Here is a 23,482-nt window from a genome sequence, read left to right on the forward strand (position 1 = left end):
ATTATAACATGTCAATCACATAAATTATATGATACCCAAACTCTGCCTCACCTCAGTATGATACATAAATACCCTCATGGCATCTCCACCTTACACACACACACACACACACACACACACACACACACACACACACACACACACACACACACACACACACACACACACACACACACACCTCCACTTCACACACATATACCCAGCCCTGCCCCAGCCACCTCCCTCTCACAGATATATAAACCCAAGCCCCTCCTCACCACTGTCAGCTGAGTTTCCCATTGGATTGAATCTATTTTCCCTTTGTGGTAAGGAGCCAGACGTGACAGCAGATGCCCTTAAAGCATTTTTATTTTTTCCAAAATGTTATTTTTTTCCCTGTTATTTGGCCTCCATTGTACCCTCATGTGCTCACATCGCTCTCCACAGGTTACTATTCCCAATAGATTATGACATTGCCCCAGTGCCGGTTGAGAAAGGTACTTTTAGCAAAGGACATCTAGGCGCTACCTTTCCCAATGTGACAGTTCTGCTGTGACCCTGCAGTCATAATGCTGCCATATCTCTGAATACTGCTAAATGTGATTCTTGTGTTACTATGTATTTGTTAGCCATATCGTCGGTTATTTTGTCTCTTCCATGGTGGTGGCCATTTTGTTGTAGACATTTCTATACAGCTATACACTCGTCTGCAGCTGCAGAGGCGGCTCAGGACTCCTATGGTATAATACCCTTTTTATTGAATAGTACCCTTTTCATTGCAATAATTACTATAAATATATATACCGTATATACTCGAGTATAAGTCAACCCGTATATAAGCCGAGGCACCTAATTTTACCCCAAAAACCTGGGAAAACTTATTCACTCGAGTATAAGCCTAGGGTGGGAAATGCAGCTCTAGCCGTACACAGCCCTCAGTGCCAGATATGCCCTCATACTGCCAGATATACCCCCACAGTGCCAGATATGCCTGATATGCCCCACAGTGCCAGATGTGACAGATATGCCCCACAGTGCCAGATGTGCCTGATATGCCCCACAGTGCCAGATGTGCCCCCACAGTGCCAGATGTGCCTGATATGCCCCACAGTGCCTGATATGCCCCACAGTGCCAGATGTGCCTGATATGCCCCACAGTGCCAGATGTGCCTAATATGGCCCACAGTGCCTGATATGCCCCACAGTGCCAGATGTGCCTGATAAGCCCCACAGTGCCTGATATGCCCCACAGTGCCTGATATGCCCCACAGTGCCAGATACTTACCCTCCGTCGCTCCCGCGCTGTCTTCTGAATGAGGGACACGGAGAGCGCAGCGGGCGGCTCTCCTGTGTCCCTCCTGCATCTCGGGCGGCAGCGGCGTGTGTTAAAGGAAGTGCCGGTTCATGCACTTCCTTTAACACTCAGACGCCGCTGCTGCTGGAGATGCAGGAGGGACACAGGAGAGCCGCGCGCTGCGCTCTCTGTGTCCCTCAACGCTGACTCGATTATAAGGTTTTTTCAGCACAAAAAAACGTGCTGAAAAAGTCGGCTTATAATCGAGTATATACGGTATATATATATATATATATATATACACACACACACACACACACACACACACACACACACACACACACATATATATACATATTTTTATATATATATATATATATATATATATATATATATATAATTTCAATAAAAAAGTAATTATTTCAATGGAAAGGGTACTATTGTGCCCGCCACAGCCAGGGACAACTCTGTCCTTGCTGTGGAGATAGGGCATCGCCACCTGCCGAAATCAACCGCTGCAGTTGTCGGAACGATTCATACATTGACCCATCATATTAACAGGGGCGCAGAGCGTAACGGTCACTGATACCGCACCGCCACTGTAATACATGGGGGGGAAAGCAGTATCAGTGCACATAACATGCGCCGTTACTGCTTCTCCCCCATAACGACAGGTCATACATTCACCCCTTACAGTGAAATAAATAAATACCTGCAGGTGTCTACCCACCTGGTGAGCCAGCTCATGAGCGATCACCATTGTAATCCAGAGTTTATTGGATGCTGTAGATGTCTTAGGATCATAGAGTAAGGAGGACTCCCTGTAAGTTGTTAGCCCCCAGTTTTCCATTGCACCAGACTGAAAGTCAGGAATTGCAGCAAGATCTAAATAAATAACATTCAATCATCATACAGAATGCTGCATAATAATAATAGAAACCGCCAAGGATCTCCTAGACTGCCAGTTATACATTACCTTGCTTTGGCAATGGGTACGGTATGCGGAAATATTCTTCATAAAAGTCCAAAAGCTTTACAGCCGCTTCTAATGCATATGTAGCTTGGTCTATCTTGTCGGGAGCAGCATAAATAGAGATCTAAAATAAGGTGCAAAAAGTCTAAATATACAGACACCATTATAAGTAACATGTAACTATTATAACAATGGATTAACACATTTTATCTTTGAGGAGTACTCAAACAAAAAAGAAATTCAAAGTGACATGAGTTTGATTAATATTCAATGTAAGTTCCTAAAGACATAGAAAAAAATTATAATTTGGGTATACCAAGTGGGTTATTTCTAATATTACATACCCTATTACTATGGGGTTGACGATTAACATATGATGCATAGTAAGAAATATAAATCATACATCTACTGATGTAATATGACTTGCACTAGACTGATGATTGGTTGCCGCGGGTTACAACACCTCTGCAGAGTACAGTACAGTAAACATATATTTCTGTCTTCCGCCAACAATAGTTTGTCTCTTTTCTTCCAGCCATTTTAATGAACGGTGTAATGGGCTGGTAGCCTTTCTGCGTCCTTACCTTAACTCCATGATCCGTCACCTGACTGACCGATTTGAAGTCTGAAACAATGAATGCCACAAGGTATGTGCTCATCTTCACACTGACATCGAAGTGATCTTCTAGGAGTCCCCCAGCCACATACACAGTCCTCACCTGGAGAGAGATGACGCAGTGCAAGGTGTGAGAGAGTGATTAATATAACAAACATATTGTACATTATATGTGCTGAAGACTGCATAATGCTAAATGCTGCAGCTCCTGCACAGCAGGGAAAAGGAGCATCATGTGAATATGATATGTGTTACTCATAACGGATCTACTTTACACCACACACGGTAAACCACTGTTTTACTACTATGCACAGCTGGGTATACATAACTGCCTAGCAAGGAATGACTTTCTCCAACTGACCCGTTGCCATGACCAATGCAAATGCCACCATCTTCTTGCTAATTGAGTTCACACTTGCAAATGCAAATGAAGGTGGATATGATTTGTAAACACATTTTGCCATATGCCCTTTATATCTTGTGCAGCTTAATTAAGGCCCATTGTAGAATACTTGCCAACTATCTGCCAGCCCCTTCCACGTGGAAGCAGTCGCGAAGAAGACGATGTGGGGAGTGTGACGTGGTCAAGATTGCAGTGCAGGTGACATAATGGCGCGATCACATCATCATGGCTCCAGCACTAACTATAAAATGCCATTAATACAGTCATTGGAAGGGGGAGGGGGGGCGGAGGCTGGACCACAATGACACAATCCAGGGCAAATTGCATCATCAATTCCCCACAACACTCACTTCACTCAGGAAATGGGCGGATACGAGGGGCCTCTGGGAGGATTAACGCTCACAGGACAGTTCTATATTGGATATTGGCAGCACTAGTTTCCAGCAGGAACTAAGACTTGATCCAGTAGTAGTCCCACCACATCAGCTGCGTATTCACTGGAAGTTCCAGAGGCTCAAAGGGAGTTGAGTATAGCGCAGCACTGATTCTGACGTCGCTGGCTTCAACAGGTATAAGTCCATAAGAGCGGCTTTAACTATTAGGCTCAGCAAAGTGGTTGTCACTCACTATCTGGAATTATTTACATCAATTATCTGGACTGAATTAGTCTGATTAAGAACCAATGATTGGTGCCGTTCCATTGTTTGTATTGTTTCCTAAATCAGGGGAATGTTTTTATGTTAATATTTTATTATATGTCATTTTGAATATTAAAACTTTTTTTAAATTAATTGCATGTACTCTCTTTAATGGATATGTGTTTTACAACAATTCGGAGTTACCTTGTGGGAGCAGCATAGATTATATAAGGAGACTATCAGGTTAATCTTAATTATCAGTATTTATTATTTATATTTGGTAATTATTTTTGCACCTAAATCAAATTTCTGGTCTCCAGGAGATTTGCCATCTTTTTTAGGCATCCGCGAGAGCCACCGGGATGTTCCCAGTTTGTGAAGCCATCCTGGGAATGACCGATACTGAATTCATAGCTTACGTTCTCAGTGACGGCACTGGATCCTAGTGAATAGACCATCCGGAGGACGCCGCACCAGGGCAAGATCCGCTGCTGCTGTGTGCCCCCCGCTGCCGCAGGCCGCTGCCCCCCCGCTGCCGCTGTGAAGGGAAACTAGACGCGTATGCGTCTAGTTTCCCTTCGTGGAGAGGTCCTTTACTGTGCGGTGCGCGATGATGTCATCGCGCACCGCATATCATTTCAGTCTGTACAGGGGGCGTAAATGACCACGCCCCCTGTACGAAGCCACGCCCCCTATTGCCGCCCGGGGCGCACAGAGCCCCAGAACCGGCCCTGTCTGCACATATAAGTAAACCCAAAATGAAAGGAAGTGTTCCTTAATTAGGACACTCACAGACTGTTTACCATTAGGTCTTATAACCACTTATATCCATAGGATGCGTGACAAATAAATTTAAAATATTACTTATATTATTTCTTACGTAAAAAGCCTGCAAAATATAAGTGCATGTGAAAAAATAAATATGGTGTAGGTGATAATAATATTCTAAACCACTGTTGTTGTAGTTATTAAGTTTCTCTTATATCTGTAGTGTGTCTTATAACTGTTTCATCAGTGACACTTGTTTGTTATTATGGTAACTCCTTCAGTTACAATTGTATCTACTGGAATCGTTACTTTATTTCTTATCATACAAGTTCATGGAGATCTTGTTTTTCTTAACTATTAACTGTGATCTCAGTTCTATTTACTAGAGCAGTGGTTTCCAAACTTTTTTGAATCACGGCGCCCTAGAGTATCTGAATTTTTTTCACAGCACCCCTAGGCCAAAAGTTTCTTATTGAGAAATTCAGAAAGAAATATTAAATTAAGTAGATTGTGTTTATATGTCATCCTTAGGGTCAGTTGTGTGGTGAGGGACAAGATTTGCTTCTGTTTGTCCCCATATTTTATGACTGACAGCTACTAGCACTGGTTTTGCCTAATGACCATAAATAATTTGAAAAGGTCCTGGATCACCAATCCAAGGCACCCCTGCAAGTGTCCCGAGGCACCCCAGGGAGCCACGGCACACAGTTTGGGACCACTGTACTAGAGGATGACTGTATTTTCCTACTGTCCTTGTGTGCACCCTATATCGAGATCTACTGATGTGCTCTTAATAGCTCATATCATATAGGGCTTAGCTAGGCATATATATCTAATTGCTTTCATTTACCAGTACCCAAGGTAACAGTTATTTTTACTAACAACATATGTTGGTCAGCTTTGTGACACTATTATGCATAGGTTCTTGCCAAATGTATTGTCTATTGGCACACCATTCTATTTGCTTATTATGCTGTGTATATTATACATCCATCAATGTGTGCTACTGCATTCAGCGTTAGCCTTTAAACATGGCATATGTCTCTGATTAATAAACCTGCAAGAGTTGTCAGGGTACCGTTCATGTACTTGATAATTAGTACAGCCTCCTCCTTTATAAACATGTCTCATGAATATATTAACAACACCTTGTGTATGATTAAGGAGTGTGTGTATAAACAATACGAATCAGCAACGACATAGATTGGATGATAACACCTGTGGACTTAATGGTTAGGGATTAACCTAGAACTGTACAGCACTGTGGACATAAAGGACGCTTTCTACCGCGCCAAGGTGTAATAATACACTAATTTACTGAGATCCAAAAGGGATAGACAATATTTAAGAACCTACTGTACATTATGTCAAAGTCGGAAAAATATCATGCTACACGTTGCCATATATTCACCTCATGCGCTTGCCCGCTGCACGTGCACATTCTCTCCCGTGCGTGCGGATACTCGCAGCTGCGTGATGGCGCCTCCTCGGCCATGCGCTCGAGCGCGTGGTATGTGCATTTACGGTAGAGTTTGTGTGCGTCTAGCGGGCGACTCAATCGTTAAATAATAAAACCAAATAGTATGTTTTATAGATAATGTTCCCCTTAATAATAACTGTAAGTTTGTTTAATGTAACTGGTCGCTGGACAGAGAAATTCCTCTTTGCATGATACGAAGGGTCAGACAGGGTTTGAGCAGTGGTGTTTGGTACCTAACTAAAGAACATTTTATTAGGAACAATCCGGTGCTGGTTAGGTAAAGATTAATCGCTCCTGCGTATAGTTATGTCTATTAGTAGTTTCTGGACATTTACTATATTTGCGGTTCATTATCCATGCGGCGGGAATTCTGAGATTCCCTCCCACCTGAGCAGTTTGATATAGTCACAGCCCACCTGTTCAAACTAACCTATCACCTTTTGTTATAATGCGGAGAGACATTCCTGTGTCCAATGAACAATAAGATTGTAGGGCCCTTTGTAGTACACTGTATGTTGTGTATATAAGGGTCACTGTCCCCAGACCGGCCAGTACTCTCTCTCATCAACATTTATCTCTGATAATTGGAGGACTGGATTCGGTTGCGCTAGCGAGTGTTCCCCGTATGGTATGTTTCTCTGTGGCCACTTTGTTACCCGTTTTAATGTTAGCCATTCATTCTTAGTCTATGCATTTGTGTTTGCGATCGTTCGCTATTGTGTATATTTCTGTTTAGTTATTCTGTTAGTTATTAATGGTAGCCTGTAGTGTATAAGCTGTTATTGTATCTCTTTTTTTCCTTTTCTTACTTACATCGTTTAGTAAAGGTGTTGGAACCTTAGCAAGGAGTGTGTTTCACCATTTGTTATTAAGGGTTGTTGAGCATCTCAATCGCTCAAACAGCTAGCTTACAGACCAAGGTTAAACAGTGTTATATCATTGCAGTATCTCAACACTAAGATTTACAGTATAAGCATACTCTGTGTAAGGTTTAAAAGGGTTATTATCTGTGTGTACGCTCGCTGTGTGTATTCCGTACTCACAGCGCAGCGTGTGTACGTAACTTGCATACCACGTGCGAGGTCTTTGTACGCAAATAGCATACGAAGTGCGTAGCACGTGCACGAGGGACAGCGGCCATTACGGCTTCATGATATTAGTAAATAGCTTCTGTTCTACGGTAATTAATCAGCTTTATAAATTGGGGCCTCGTCCGTCCTCCACATATCCACACTAGTGCACACAGACTTTATCTGTCAGCAAAGGGCGGGAACGCAGTATCCCTTCGTATCCATATTGGTGGTGAGGGATACAGTGGTGCTGACTAGATAAGCGTCTGTTACGCTACGCTGTAGGAGTGCTGGGGTGGAATCCGAAACCGGAAGGTAGGAAGGTAAGAACAATACGCTATTATCTTTTATAACTGTTTATTTCTGTTTTGCGTACGCACACACGCACGCACACACCTGCAGTGTTGCGACTCACTCTCTTGTTGCCATTAGAATCGATTATTAGACACATGCTGAGGAAATCTGGTGCTATTTAGTTGAGATTATAAAGGATAATTTTTAAGGGAATAATTGTAAAGGACACGCACACAGCATAGCAAATACTGTGTGGTGTACGGTAAGCGATTACAGTTGAACATCGTTTACATTTATAGAAGCGTGTTAGTTGCGTTGCTGTGGGCATATCTGGACTTTGTGCATACGTGTCTCGGGCAACGTGCGAGATTACGTACGCAACACAAAGGCATACACACGTGGCGTGTTTACGCAACGGAGCGTACGGATACGCCCACCGAAACTCAAATCACATGATAACATTGTTTTAGTGGGGGAGGTATAGTATAGCCACCTGATAATAGCACAGGTTTGTTCAGTTTCCAAAAAGCTTAGTTAAAAGAGAACCTTTTTCTACTGCAAAACCCAGGGATTGAACTACTGCCTGTATGAAAGGAATTTCTGTACAGAAAGATCAGTGTGCATATGAGTGAGTAGGAGTGAGTGTGGAAATAAAGGTATTATTTTGTGAACCCAGAAATCGGGATCCTGTCGGAGACCACATCAGGTGAGTGGACACTTGGTGGCGTGGGACTGGCTTGCCCGCGTTAACATTATACAAGGTAAAAGGAGCAAGTAGTATCCGCAGACAAAAGGACTGCGAAGGTTTAAGCGCAGCCCGGGGGGTTTTGCGTATTACCCATATAGACGAGTTGAGCTCCGGCTGAAGGTTTCGCAGCCTAAACAACAGATTCCGTTGGTCGTACAGCGTATAAATATTAAGTTACTTATGCGCAGTGCGACTGGACCGCACGTAATTGTGTGCATTAGTTTGTTACCTTGATACCCATTAAAATTTACTGTGGGATCATAAACGCTACTTGTACATTCTAACGTGATTTATGTAGATTTTTGTTATTTTAAGGGAGTTTCGCTGTTCACTCAGGAAATCTCCAACAACCAATACTTACTGGGGAGGGTAGCATACTCCCACACGCCCCAGTAAATAGAGGTTACAAAAAGATCCCGCGAATTGGGTAGTCCAGTGGTGGGCACATTGCTGGAACTCGTATTGGCCAATTGGGGCGTAAAGTGAGTGAAGGCACTAGTTGAACTTTCACCGTCGCCTTACCGCGGGCAACTTGGTTTGTTTTGTAAGAATTCGCTGAGACAGCAATATCTGCAAACGATGGGGGCCAGTTGTTCAAAGAAGGGACGTCCAACAAGGGTTCACGTTGGTATTTGTTGGCCCAAAGGGTCAGCACGGTATATAATGTGTGAAAAATACGGATCACACACACAGGTATTTTGCAAAGAATGGGAACGAATGACAGAGGATGATGGGGAGCAGTTTCCCCCGGGTAGGCAGTTTGAACCCTGAGGTATTGCAGAATCTAAGAAAAAGGATAGGTCAAATAAAATCTGCAAAGCAGAGGATTAGACATTATGATTGTTTACAGGTATGGCAACAGGAAAGTGAAATACAACAGGAATTAGCTCAGAAAGCAAATTCAAATCCTGGTAGGAGTCTGATAGCAACGGCACCACCACCGTATATAGTAGGGGAAAAAGTGGCTGCAGAGAATGACATGCGGGTGTACGATAAGGGTGCACTTAACCAATGCAGTAATGATAAGAATAAAATGAAAGTTAATGCAAATGTTGATACTAACGCTAACCCATGCAAGTTGTATCCCATTTTAAACTTCCCCCAGGAATACGACCAGGAAGATGAGCCCACTACGATTTCAGCTCTCTCTCTAGCGGCCACCATAAACGACACTTCAGTGGGCATCGCCCAACCAGTAAGAGTGGTATCAAAGGCACATAGTTCAGGGACAGGTGAGGTATCTAGAGGTAAGTACGGCACTGTACAATATGCTGAAACTGTTGCACCACACACTGTAGAATCAACCCAGAATGAAGTAATTAATCTTAATCCTGTTAGAGTGATAGCGGTCCCCAATGGGAAGACCGACACAAATGGGGTCACACCCATCAGGAATATTGCAATGCACTGTCCCTGGTCCCGAGCAGAATTAAGAACAATTTTGTCTGAATTTCCTGATCCCAGAAAAAATTTAGCCGCATGTCAGAGGTTCATTAAGGACCTGGGTAACTCCACTGAACCTAACAACAAAGATTGGCGGACACTACTGAGGGCATGTCTGCCCTCTAGTATTGACCTTGTGAAATTTATAGCTGACTGTAAATTAGATGAAGAGGTACCCCTTACGGATGAGTATAATCAAGATAATGTAACCAGGATCAATCTGCAGCTGGGAATATACTTCCCAGCTGTGGTAAAATGGAACAACATTTTCTCCATCAAACAAATGGAAGGAGAAACTGCCTCTGACTATTTCCACCGGGCACTGGAGGAAATGGCTAAATATACTGGGATCGTGGAAATTGAGGCAAATGTACACCATAGAGAGGTAGCGGTGTCCGTCTTGATGGACGGTTTAAAGGAGGTATTAAGGAATAGGGTACAAACCACTCAACCTAACTGGAGAGGTATGTCGGTGGCCGCCTTAAGAGAGACTGCTGTTGGGCACGACAGGAACATCACAAGACGCAGGGAGTCACAGAGTGATAAACTGATGGCTATAAGTATCCAAGCCCTTACAACAAGGCCGCCTCAGTCTAAATCTCAGACCCCTGGTGGTAAGCCGCATATGGTAAAATGTTACAATTGTAATAGGGAAGGTCATTTTGCACGTAACTGCACCAGTAACCCACACAATGCATATAAAAACCCTAGACAACGACATGACATACGAGATTGGGATCAAGGACCGCAGAGACGGAGTTATGAGCCACACGCAGGGGAAACAAGAAGGTATCCCCCAAGAAGAGACTGGCAAGTCTCTGATAGCTCCCATTTACCCCCTTCACAGGTAATAGCTGCCAGCGCAATGCAGGGAGGTCACCACGCACCATAGGGGTGGGGCCACACCTGTAATCTGCAGCCAGTGAAATTAATTGCGAGCCTTGGAAATGAACCTGAGGTCACAATTGATGTAGCTGGTAAATCTCTAAATTTCCTTGTAGATACGGGGGCGGCCAAGTCAGTGATAAATTCGACCGTGGGCATGAGAACCACTGGTAAAACAATTCCAGCCATGGGAGTAACAGGAGTAGTGCGACAATACCCTTTAAGCAAACCAGCAGAGATTACGATAGGGCCTTTGCATACCAAGCACTCTTTTCTGCTGGCTGCATCGGCTCCGACTAATCTCCTAGGGAGAGATTTACTGTGCAAAATGGGATGCATCATATGCTGTACCCCTGAAGGTGTGTTCTTGGACATACCCGAAAACCACGCTCAGGAAGCGCAGGATATGCTAGACTCCCCAACAAGATTAATGTCACACACTGTTGTTGTAAATAGGTGTCCGTCCAAGGTAGAGAAAATGATTTCCCAGATACCGGAATCACTTTGGACCAAGGATGGACAAGACACTGGATTGATGGCAAACGTAGCCCCAGTAGTTGTGCAAGTAAAAGATGGTAGGATAGCTCCAAAAATCCCACAATACCCTCTGAAGCCAGAGGTGGAGTTAGGAGTTTACCCTGTAATAGAGCGCTTGCTACAACAGGGCATTCTGGTAAGGACGTCCAGCACTGCCAATAGTCCCATCTTCCCTGTTAAAAAGAGTGGGGGGAGGGGTTACAGATTAGTGCAGGATCTAAGAGGGATCAACAAAATAGTTGAGAGTCAATTCCCCGTAGTGCCAAATCCAGCTGTCATCCTTATGCAAATCCCTCCCACTGCCAAATTTTTCACTGTGATTGACCTCTGCTCCGCCTTCTTCTCAGTACCTCTGCACCCTGACAGTCAATACTTATTCGCATTCACATACAGAGGAGTTCAGTACACTTGGACTCGATTACCACAAGGTTTCATAGACAGTCCAAGTATTTTCTCACAGGCCCTGCATGATTGTTTACAATCTTTCCAACCAGAGAGTGGATCAATATTGATACAGTATGTGGATGATTTACTACTGTGTTCAGATTCACTGGAAGCGTCCCTGAGAGATAAGAAACAACTCCTGTTTCATCTTTCAGACACAGGACACAAGGTTTCCAAGGACAAGTTACAGTTATGCCAGACCCGTGTGAAGTATTTGGGACACTGTTTAACACAAGGACTGAGACACCTCACCGCTGATAGAATTCAAGCAATTCGTGACATGACCCTGCCACAAACCCAGCAACAGATTAGAACGTTTTTGGGAATGTGTGGGTATTGCCGTAACTGGATCCCAGGTTTTTCCATACTGGCCCTACCTTTGCAGGAGATGGTCTCATCAAGCAAACCTGATCGGATTTCGCACACAGACGAATCCGAGATGGCATTTGAGAGACTCAAACAGTGCCTAACGCAGGCACCGGCATTAGGTATGCCTGACTATGGGAAACCCTTTGAGCTGTACGGAACAGAGAGTGCTAGGTGCGCAGCAGGTGTCTTAACCCAGAAGCATGGTGATGCCAGCAGGCCGGTAGCCTACTACAGCGCTCAACTAGATACGGTAGCGCGATCCCTCCCCACATGCTTGCGAAGTGTTGCAGCAATAGCATTGCTAGTCACAAAGAGCGAAGATGTAGTGCTAGGACACAACCTCACAATTCATACACCACATGCAGTGTCAGCCTTACTGAATTCTGCCCAAACCAGACACGTCTCATCAGCGCGGTTTACAAGATGGGAATTGGCATTGATGGCCCCCGTAAACATCACCATAAGGTGATGCAGCGCATTAAATCCTGCAACGTATCTCCCAGGTGTGCCTGGACAGGCACAAAGGGTGGAGAATGAGAGTGATGGTGAAGGAGGATTTAATACAGGAGATAACACGCATGATTGTATGGAATATTTGACCCAAAATTTCACGGCAAGGCCTGACATCAGTGACAACCCACTGGAAGATGTAGATTTTAGTTTCTACACTGACGGTAGTTGTCACAGACAGACGGACTCGGGAGACTTGTGTACTGGATACACAGTCGTAGATGACCAAGGTACCATAGAAGCAGAACCGCTAGGCCCACCACACTCAGCACAAGTTGCTGAACTGGTTGCCCTAACCAGAGCATGCGAATTGGCTAAGGGCAAGTCAGCCAATATTTACACAGATTCTAGGTACGCCTTCGGAGTAGTCCATGATTTCGGGGCCCTATGGCGCCTCAGAAATTTCATGACGGCAGCTGGCACACCCGTAGCGCATGCAGCCCACATCAAAAGACTTCTAACAGCGATACAGGAACCCGACAGAGTGGCTGTTATCAAGTGTAAAGCTCACACATATAGCCAAGACCCGGTATCACTTGGTAACAGCCGAGCAGACGAAGCTGCTAAATCAGCAGCCAGTACCCCCATACAGACAGACAGCACACAACTGATGGTATTTAATACTGTAAATACACAGAAATTATATGAAATGCAAAATTTGTGTTCCCCACAAGAAAAGGCAGTCTGGAGGTCAAAAGGATATGGCCAGGAGTCCTCAAGACTCTGGACAGGGTAAGCCAGTGGCACCCAGAGCATACCTTCCAAGTCTAGCGGAAGCGGCACATGGGCTGACTCATCTAGGCAAAGAAGGAATGTGTAAGTTGGTAAGAGCTTATTGGTGCTCCCCAGGATTTTCTTCCCATGCGGGTAAAAGAGCGATGACATGTCTCACCTGCTTGAGGAAGAATGTCGGAAAGGCAATACTGACAGAGCCATCCCATATCCCTCCGACAGATGGCCCTTTTCAGGTAATACAAATTGATTTCATACAATTGCCACCTTGTAGAAATTTAAAATATGTATTGGTCTGTATTGACGTGTTCTCAAATTGGGTTGAAGCATTTCCCGTGGCCACAAATACTGCTGTATTTACTGCAAAGAAAATTGTGCAGGAATTTGTGTGTAGGTATGGTATCCCCAGAATCATTGAGAGTGATAGGGGTACCCATTTTACAGGTGAAGTCTTTCAAACAATGTGTAAGTTGATGGGAATTAATAGTAAGCTGCACACTCCGTACCGCCCCCAGGCGTGCGAAGGTGGAAAGAGTAAACAGCACTATTAAAAATAAATTGAGCAAGGTAATGACTGAAACAGGACTGTTATGGCCTGAAGCTTTGCCAATTGTATTATACAGCATCAGAACCACTCCCAGGTCCCCTCTTAATCTGTCTCCTTTTGAAATTCTGTTTGGTCGACAACCTCATGTTATGATTAACCCCCAGGATGATTTGAAATGTAACAATGAAGTAACCGTAAAGTACTTGGTTAAGATGAGTAAACAATTGAGGAATCAGAATGATAATCTAAAGTTGGTGATTCCTGATTTGCCAGACAGTAATTGTCATGACATTGAACCTGGGGATTATGTAATGATACGGAATTTTCTACGCTCAGGTTGCCTTATTGACAGATGAGAAGGACCATATCAAGTCTTATTGACCAGCACAACAGCATTGAAGGTTGCCGAGAGAGAGACTTGGGTCCATTCGTCTCATTGTAAAAAGGTCACTGACCCAGAGAGGTCCCGTGATAAAGAACAGACGGTAGAGGTTGTATCACTAGAGTGTCTGTTCAGGGAGGATTGAGACGACACCTGAGCGCTGAGAATAATAAGACCAGAAGCTTGTCGAGCCAGATTTCTTTTTCCCATTTGTTATTTTCTCCAGTTCCCACCTCCCTCCTATTTCCTTTCCCCCTTCTTATTTTTCTCCTTTTACTCCGCTAAGATGGACTTGCCCCAAGAGACTGTGATCCGGATTTTCCTGTTGACCATGATGTTGACCAGAGCAGTCTGTTTCGGTGAGAGAACCATGGAGGTCGAGGAAGGATCTGGAACGGGTTCTGATGACCAGGATGGAGGCGTAAATTTCCAAGAGCAACATAATCTCCGAGTAAAGGCGAGTATCAGAAAACGATCTGGTAGCATTGTCAATAGAAGAAATTGTGAAGGATTGTTAGCTGAAGAGAACTGCATCTGTAGGCATTGTGACAATATAGTTGAGGATGGGTGCATCAAGAAATGTCAGTTCAGTTTTAATGTCCACATGGACCGGCATCCAGTGAGTGACTATCACTCCTTAGTGGGTAAAGTGTTAAACCAGACAGACTGTTGGGTATGCTCTCAAGTACCTCAAGGTCATAGCAAATCAGGACTAGTACCATTCCCTTTAACTGTAGGAGAGGTACTTGAGCTAAGTGGTGGGAGGCCGGTGGACAAGAGGTTTAATATCTCTAGTCCTCCTAGTTTGAAGCTCCACCAATATCATGTGGATAGGTCCTTAGTGTGCTTTAACATTTCCAATCCCCGAAAGCCGGGAAATTGGGAAGTGTCATGGAGTAATCAAACCATGACCTTTTCATACAGAGCCGACAGAATGCCCATAGACACAGAACTTATACGCCAGATAGCCGACCATGGAAGATTTTTCCGGTATAGGTACACTCTAGGAAGTAGGACCATGCGAGTTGGAGAAGTATCACCAGGATACTGTGCACATATCGTACAAACAGATACGTGTACTAAACAGATGGGAGAGTTAGGGTTAGGAGATTTCACATGGAAAATTTGTAACATGATAATGTCATATCCGTCCCATATGTTCTCCCCGATGATGCATATTTCATATGCGGGAGGAAGGCGTATAAGTGGCTTGCCCCAAACTCAGAGGGATTGTGTTATATTGGAAAAGTACTGCCTGAAGTAATGACTGTATCCCATAACAAAATGAAAGATATCCACCGCGGTGCCCAAGCTCCTTATACTCACACTCATTACGAGCACGTCGTTAAACGGCACCTGATAGAGAGGACAGAGCATTCAGCCTCCGATCTGATCCATGAATCCACCGGGATTCAATTCCTACTCGCGTTAGATATCACTCATACCGCCAGAGGAGTGATAAATTATAAATATATATCTGCGCTTGCAAATTTATTAGACAATTATCACCGAAATGTATGACGACACATTCAGGTATACTGGGAAAGAGTTGCAAGCCTACAAAACAGAACTGGTTCAGCATAGGATGATTCTCAATTACCTCACAGCTGTGACAGGCGGGTATTGTGTTACCCTAGCAACTCAATATGGAATAAAGTGCTGCACATACATTACAAACAGCACAGAGGACCCAGCCGAGGTCATAGACCAAAAGATGGATGACATTTTACAATTAAAATGGGAGTTTCGAAGGAAACACAATCTCACACTCGCTGGTGTGGGTAATGAGCTGACCAGTTGGGTGTCATGGTTGAACCCACGAAATTGGTTCTCGGGTTTAGGAGAATGGGCCCAAAGTATTATTATGGATGTAGGGAAATTTCTTTGTGTATTCTGGGAGTCGTCATATTGGTTGGCCTGATATTTAGATGCGTTCGGGTTTTAACGAAGAGTAAAAGTAATACCAGGGTGATGAGTTTAAGGAGCAAAGACACTATAATAACATCAACAAATTTGATTTATGACCCAACGATAGAGACAATGTTGTGATGAAAATGTGATTCCACGGTCCGTTTCTTTCACCCGTTTCTCCTTTGTTTTCCTCCAAGGTACAAAGACATCCGCTTGGAAGAAGAATTTGACAACCTCTTTTATACAGACCATTGATGAACTATGCTACAAGCCCCCAATTTCCCTAGTGACTTTAACTTTTACGATAGCCCAATACTTTAGAGACTGTAACTTTCATGGACACTGGAAAAGCTTTTGTCGCCATTTATAGCAAAAGCATCGAGAGACATCAGACAACATGTACATCAAGACAAGACATCCGACAAGACCTCAATCAGCGAATGCATATTAAACTCACATAGTTTACGATTGCATTTATAATAATTGCCTCTTATCTTCACCTCTACAACCTTTAGGTAATGACACACATAGTCGATAGGGAATATAGACACAGATATCAGCACTCACATATCCCCCCATTCATGTATCATCAACTAAATGTGCTCCCCCATTTGTTGCAACCAAAAGCCGAAAAGAGCTCGGTAAAGTTTGACAGCCCATCCACAGACCCGTAATACCGGATAAGAAAGATTCAAATGTATACTTTGCAATACCTCGAAGCTTGATTTAAAACACGTACGGCACGATGATACATGACCCCTCAAACATGGATTCATACACACATGCTTCTACTATCTCACTAGGTCATACCTTTTTCCCACCTGCTCCTCTCCTCCCTTTACCCAATCATAAAATGGTATTTACATTATGACATATATTTTTCTTTTTGAACTGTTTTAGGAAGTGGCAGTTATTGATGACTGCCAAAGGGTGGACTGTCAAAGTCTGAAAAATATCATGCTACACGTTGCCATATATTCACCTCATGCGCTTGCCCGCTGCACGTGCACATTCTCTCCCGTGCGTGCGGATACTCGCAGCTGCGTGATGGCGCCTCCTCGGCCATGCGCTCGAGCGCGTGGTATGTGCATTTACGGTAGAGTTTGTGTGCGTCTAGCGGGCGACTCAATCGTTAAATAATAAAACCAAATAGTATGTTTTATAGATAATGTTCCCCTTAATAATAACTGTAAGTTTGTTTAATGTAACTGGTCGCTGGACAGAGAAATTCCTCTTTGCATGATACGAAGGGTCAGACAGGGTTTGAGCAGTGGTGTTTGGTACCTAACTAAAGAACATTTTATTAGGAACAATCCGGTGCTGGTTAGGTAAAGATTAATCGCTCCTGCGTATAGTTATGTCTATTAGTAGTTTCTGGACATTTACTATATTTGCGGTTCATTATCCATGCGGCGGGAATTCTGAGATTCCCTCCCACCTGAGCAGTTTGATATAGTCACAGCCCACCTGTTCAAACTAACCTATGACCTTTTGTTATAATGCGGAGAGACATTCCTGTGTCCAATGAACAATAAGATTGTAGGGCCCTTTGTAGTACACTGTATGTTGTGTATATAAGGGTCACTGTCCCCAGACCGGCCAGTACTCTCTCTCAACATTTATCTCTGATAATTGGAGGACTGGATTCGGTTGCGCTAGCGAGTGTTCCCCGTATGGTATGTTTCTCTGTGGCCACTTTGTTACCCGTTTTAATGTTAGCCATTCATTCTTAGTCTATGCATTTGTGTTTGCGATCGTTCGCTATTGTGTATATTTCTGTTTAGTTATTCTGTTAGTTATTAATGGTAGCCTGTAGTGTATAAGCTGTTATTGTATCTCTTTTTTTCCTTTTCTTACTTACATCGTTTAGTAAAGGTGTTGGAACCTTAGCAAGGAGTGTGTTTCACCATTTGTTATTAAGGGTTGTTGAGCATCTCAATCGCTCAAACAGCTAGCTTACAGACCAAGGTTAAACAGTGTTATATCATTGCAGTATCTCAACACTAAGATTTACAGTATAAGCATACTCTGTGTAAGGTTTAAAAGGGTTATTATCTGTGTGTACGCTCGCTGTGTGTATTCCGTACTCACAGCGCAGCGTGTGTACGTAACTTGCGTACCACGTGCGAGGTCTTTGTACGCAAATAGCGTACGAAGTGCGTAGCACGTGCACGAGGGACAGCGGCCATTACGGCTTCACGATATTAGTAAATAGCTTGTGTTCTACGGTAAATAATCAGCTTTATCAATTACTAATAACTGTGTACACAAACGACAAATAAAGAGGCGGCTGTACTAATTATCAAGTACATGAATGGTACCCTGACAACTCTTGCAGGTTTATTAATCAGAGACATATGCCATGTTTAAAGGCTAACTCTGAATGCAGTAGCACACATTGATGGATGTATAATATACGGGTGTAGTATGGTATGCCGGCGGCCGGGATCCTGACCACCGGCATACTGACAGCTGGGCGAGCGCAAATGAGCCCTTTGCGGGCTCGCTGTGGGCATGGTGTGAGTCTGTGAGTGCCCTAATTAAGGAATACTTCCTTTCTTTGTGGGTTTACTACATGTTCAAATAATATTTCAGGTGCACCGCCCGTGAAATATTAAGGAAAGAGTATATAATAATTGATGAAATGGGAAAGGACTAATAATAACATAAAATAATCAAAAGTGTCTGTGCGACCTTTCTAACCTCTAATGATATGAATCTGCGCATACCCAGAAGACTGTTTGTACATACTGTATTTACGTCAGCATACTCCTGGATGGGCAGGAGAGGACCATACAAGGGATGCTCGAATGCTGACAAGTACAGGAAGGACGTGTTCGCTCACTGGTGAACAAATGCCTTTTTTTAACATTTGTTTTGATAGCAAATATTAACATTGGCTATTAGCTTCGATTTAATTGATAAAAACCACTACAGCTAATGCAGGCATAATCCTCCTTTCCATGTATAAGAAGTAATAAATTACAGTCAGACAGTAGCAATTCATACAAAGAATACACTCAGAAATGTGTAGAATATATCCATTTGCAGAGGGAAAAGCACTTATTCCCTGCAGATGTGCTGTCCCAGTCACAAGCCACTGGCTAGTGCTGGGGTCTGACATTATTATCGTAGCGTGTGTTTGCGCCAGCCCTCAGGCATCTGTTTTTGTGGCGGGCTGCCTGCGTTTCCTATCACACGAATACGCCCTTGCTGTACTCGGTCAGCGTTTGCCTGCCCCTTCCCTCCTCTCTTCTATCTCTGGAAGTGTAAGGAGGCAGAAGTAACACATTTGCATACAGACATAGCGGACGCCTTTTTTGTGGGCATGTGTAGTACAAATATGCATATTTTCCGCTAAGCACATGGATTTACATCCAACTCATGAGACCCTGAACATTTAAGCAGCTCTATACCACAGTTATCTTCCTGTTCAACAGCACTTGTGCTTGATTGTTAAAATTATCATTGATAAGTTGTCTGTGAGTTATGACGAAACACTTAGTGCAAACCACATACAATGGGCATGTTGGACACTGCGCTGTGCTTTGCTTCTCTTCGGATCTTAATCGAGAAAGTGGCTTTGAAGGCTGGCTCATCAAAACAAGGGAAGGCCATCCGCGCAGCAGTAGGCTCAAACTGGGTTGATGCGAGCACTCTGTAGGAGAAAGTTTGGTAAATTTGAGGACACTTTTGAAGTTAAATATCAGCACATATTGTAGACAAAAACAAAACTCTCTAAACAATCCTCACAAATCACAGTACATATGTTGGAGATGGATCCCATACATTCTCTGGTGCATTTTCTGAATATACTGTAGGTGGGACATGTTATTCCCTTACAGATAGTGGAAAATTACAGGTTTGATAACATTGCTCCATTTTACTCACAACCTGGAGGTAAAGCTGTGTCCTCATATATCTAGTCTCAGTACGCCATGCAGCGCAAGATGCGGGTGTGAGTGACCCGCAGATACAGGGCAACTCTGCTAACATCGGCCGTCTTTTTTTATATTTTTTAATGAGTGATTTTTATTAACTTTTTAAAAACATAACAGCAATAAACAAAGGGAAAGAAAAATAAGATTTTACTTACCGATAAATCTATTTCTCGTAGTCCGTAGTGGATGCTGGGACTCCGTCAGGACCATGGGGAATAGCGGCTCCGCAGGAGACAGGGCACAAAATTTAAAAGTTTGACCACTAGGTGGTGTGCACTGGCTCCTCCCCCTATGACCCTCCTCCAAGCCTCAGTTAGGATACTGTGCCCGGACGAGCGTACACAATAAGGAAGGATTTTGAATCCCGGGTAAGACTCATACCAGCCACACCAATCACACCGTACAACTTGTGATCTGAACCCAGTTAACAGTATGACAAACGTAGGAGCCTCTGAACAGACGGCTCACAACAATAACAACCCGATTTTTTTGTAACAATAACTATGTACAAGTATTGCAGACAATCCGCACTTGGGATGGGCGCCCAGCATCCACTACGGACTACGAGAAATAGAATTATCGGTAAGTAAAATCTTATTTTCTCTGACGTCCTAGTGGATGCTGGGACTCCGTCAGGACCATGGGGATTATACCAAAGCTCCCAAACGGGCGGGAGAGTGCGGATGACTCTGCAGCACCGAATGAGAGAACTCCAGGTCCTCCTTAGCCAGGGTATCAAATTTGTAGAATTTTACAAACGTGTTCTCCCCTGACCACGTAGCTGCTCGGCAGAGTCGTAATGCCGAGACCCCTCGGGCAGCCGCCCAAGATGAGCCCACCTTCCTTGTGGAATGGGCCTTGACAGATTTAGGCTGTGGCAGGCCTGCCACAGAATGTGCAAGTTGAATTGTGCTACAAATCCAACGGGCAATCGTCTGCTTAGAAGCAGGAGCACCCAGCTTGTTGGGTGCATACAGTATAAACAGCGAGTCAGATTTTCTGACTCCAGCCGTCCTTGAAATATATATTTTCAATGCTCTGACAACGTCCAGCAACTTGGAATCCTCCAAATCGCTAGTAGCCGCAGGCACCACAATAGGCTGGTTCAGGTGAAACGCTGAAACCACCTTAGGCAGAAAGTGAGGACGCGTCCGCAGTTTTGCCCTGTCCGAATGGAAAATCAGATATGGGCTTTTATACGATAAAGCCGCCAATTCTGACACTCTCCTGGCTGAAGCCAGGGCCAGTAGCATGGTTACTTTCCATGTAAGATATTTCAAATCCACCGATTTGAGTGGCTCAAACCAATGGGATTTGAGAAAATCCAAAACTACATTAAGATCCCACGGTGCCACTGGGGGCACAACCGGGGGCTGTATATGTAGTACTCCTTTTACAAAAGTCTGGACTTCAGGAACTGAAGCCAATTCTTCCTGGAAGAAAATCGACAGGGCCGAAATTTGAACCTTAATGGACCCTAATTTGAGGCCCATAGACAATCCTGTTTGCAGGAAATGTAGGAATCGACCCAGTTGAAATTCCTCCGTCGGGGCCTTCCTGGCCTCACACCACGCAACATATTTTCTCCAAATGCGGTGATAATGTTGTGCAGTCACCTCCTTCCTGGCTTTTACCAGGGTAGGGATGACCTCTTCCGGAATGCCTTTTTCACTTAAGATTCGGCGTTCAACCGCCATGCCGTCAAACGCAGCCGCGGTAAGTCTTGGAATAGACACGGTCCCTGCTGAAGCAGGTCCCGTCTTAGAGGTAGAGGCCACGGATCTTCCGTGAGCATCTCCTGAAGTTCCGGGTACCAAGTTCTTCTTGGCCAATCCGGAGCCACGAGTATCGTTCTTACTCCCCTTTGCCGTATAATTCTCAGTACTTTTGGTATGAGAGGCAGAGGAGGAAACACATACACTGACTGGTACACCCATGGTGTTACCAGAGCGTCTACAGCTATTGCCTGAGGGTCTCTTGACTTGGCGCAATACCTGTCCAGTTTTTTGTTGAGGCGGGACGCCATCATGTCCACCATTGGTCTTTCCCAATGGACCACAATCATGTGGAAGACTTCTGGATGAAGTCCCCACTCTCCCGGGTGCAGATCGTGTCTGCTGAGGAAGTCTGCTTCCCAGTTGTCCACTCCCGGGATGAACACAGCTGACAGTGCTAACACATGATTTTCTGCCCAGCGGAGAATCCTTGCAGCTTCTGCCATTGCCCTCCTGCTTCTTGTGCCGCCCTGTCTGTTTACGTGGGCGACTGCCGTGATGTTGTCCGACTGAATCAACACCGGCTGACCCTGAAGCAGAGGTTTTGCCAGGCTTAGAGCATTGTAGATTGCTCTTAGCTCCAGTATATTTATGTGAAGAGACGTCTCCAGGCTTGACCACACGCCCTGGAAGTTTCTTCCCTGTGTGACCGCTCCCCAGCCTCTCAGGCTGGCATCCGTGGTCACTAGGACCCAGTTCTGTATGCCGAATCTGCGGCCCTCTAACAGATGAGCACACTGCAACCACCATAGCAGAGACACTCTTGTCCTTGTGGACAATTTTATCCGCTGATGCATCTGCAGATGCGATCCGGACCATTTGTCCAGCAGATCCCACTGAAAAGTTCGTGCATGGAATCTGCCGAATGGAATCGCTTCGTAAGAAGCTACCATTTTTCCCAGGACTCTTGTGCATTGATGCACAGATACTTTTCCTGGTTTTAGGAGGTTCCTGACTAGATCGGATAACTCCCTGGCTTTCTCCTCCGGAAGAAATACCTTTTTCTGAACAGTGTCCAGAATCATCCCTAGGAACAACAGACGTGTCGTCGGGATCAGTTGGGATTTTGGAAAATTCAGAATCCACCCGTGTTGTTGGAGCACTACTTGGGTTAGTGCTACTCCGACCTCCAGCTGTTCTCTGGATCTTGCCCTTATCAGGAGATCGTCCAAGTAAGGGATAATTAAGACGCCTTCTCTTCGAAGAAGGATCATCATTTCGGCCATTACCTTGGTAAAGACCCGGGGTGCCGTGGACAATCCAAACGGCAGCGTCTGAAACTGATAATGACAGTTTTGGACCACGAACCTGAGGTACCCTTGGTGTGAAGGACAAATTGGAACATGAAGGTAAGCATCCTTGATGTCCAAGGACACCATAAAATCCCCTTCTTCCAGATTCGCTATCACTGCTCTGAGTGACTCCATCTTGAACTTGAATTTTTGTATGTACAGGTTCAGAGATTTTAGATTTAGAATCGGTCTTACCGACCCGTCCGGCTTCGGTACCACAAATAGCGTGGAGTAATACCCCTGTCCCTGTTGTAGGAGGGGTACCTTGACTATCACCTGCTGAGAATACAGCTTGTGAATGGCCTCCAATACCGTCGCCCTGTCGGAGAAAGACGTTGGCAAAGCAGACTTTAGGAAACGGCGAGGAGGGGACTTCTCGAATTCCAACCTGTAACCCTGAGATACTACCTGCAGGATCCAGGGGTCCACCTGCGAGTGAGCCCACTGTGCG

The 23,482-nt window shown here is 44.4% G+C and overlaps 1 protein-coding gene across 2 annotated transcripts in view; it reads right to left on the reverse strand.

Annotated features, from left to right (window-relative positions):
• The window catches only part of ERAP1 (endoplasmic reticulum aminopeptidase 1), a 351,733-nt gene that overhangs the window by 79,823 nt on the left and 248,428 nt on the right, over window positions 1–23,482 (reverse strand). For both annotated transcript variants that reach the window (XM_063964056.1, XM_063964055.1), the window contains 4 exons: window positions 19,543–19,681; window positions 2,831–2,965; window positions 2,250–2,370; window positions 2,004–2,158 (listed from right to left, as the gene is read on the reverse strand). In XM_063964056.1, the coding sequence (XP_063820126.1) occupies window positions 2,004–2,158; window positions 2,250–2,370; window positions 2,831–2,965; window positions 19,543–19,681 (550 nt within the window). The remainder of the gene's footprint in view (window positions 1–2,003; window positions 2,159–2,249; window positions 2,371–2,830; window positions 2,966–19,542; window positions 19,682–23,482) is intronic.

Source organism: Pseudophryne corroboree, chromosome 1 (genome assembly GCF_028390025.1).
Source record: "Pseudophryne corroboree isolate aPseCor3 chromosome 1, aPseCor3.hap2, whole genome shotgun sequence".
NCBI classification, from domain to species: Eukaryota; Metazoa; Chordata; class Amphibia; order Anura; family Myobatrachidae; genus Pseudophryne; species Pseudophryne corroboree.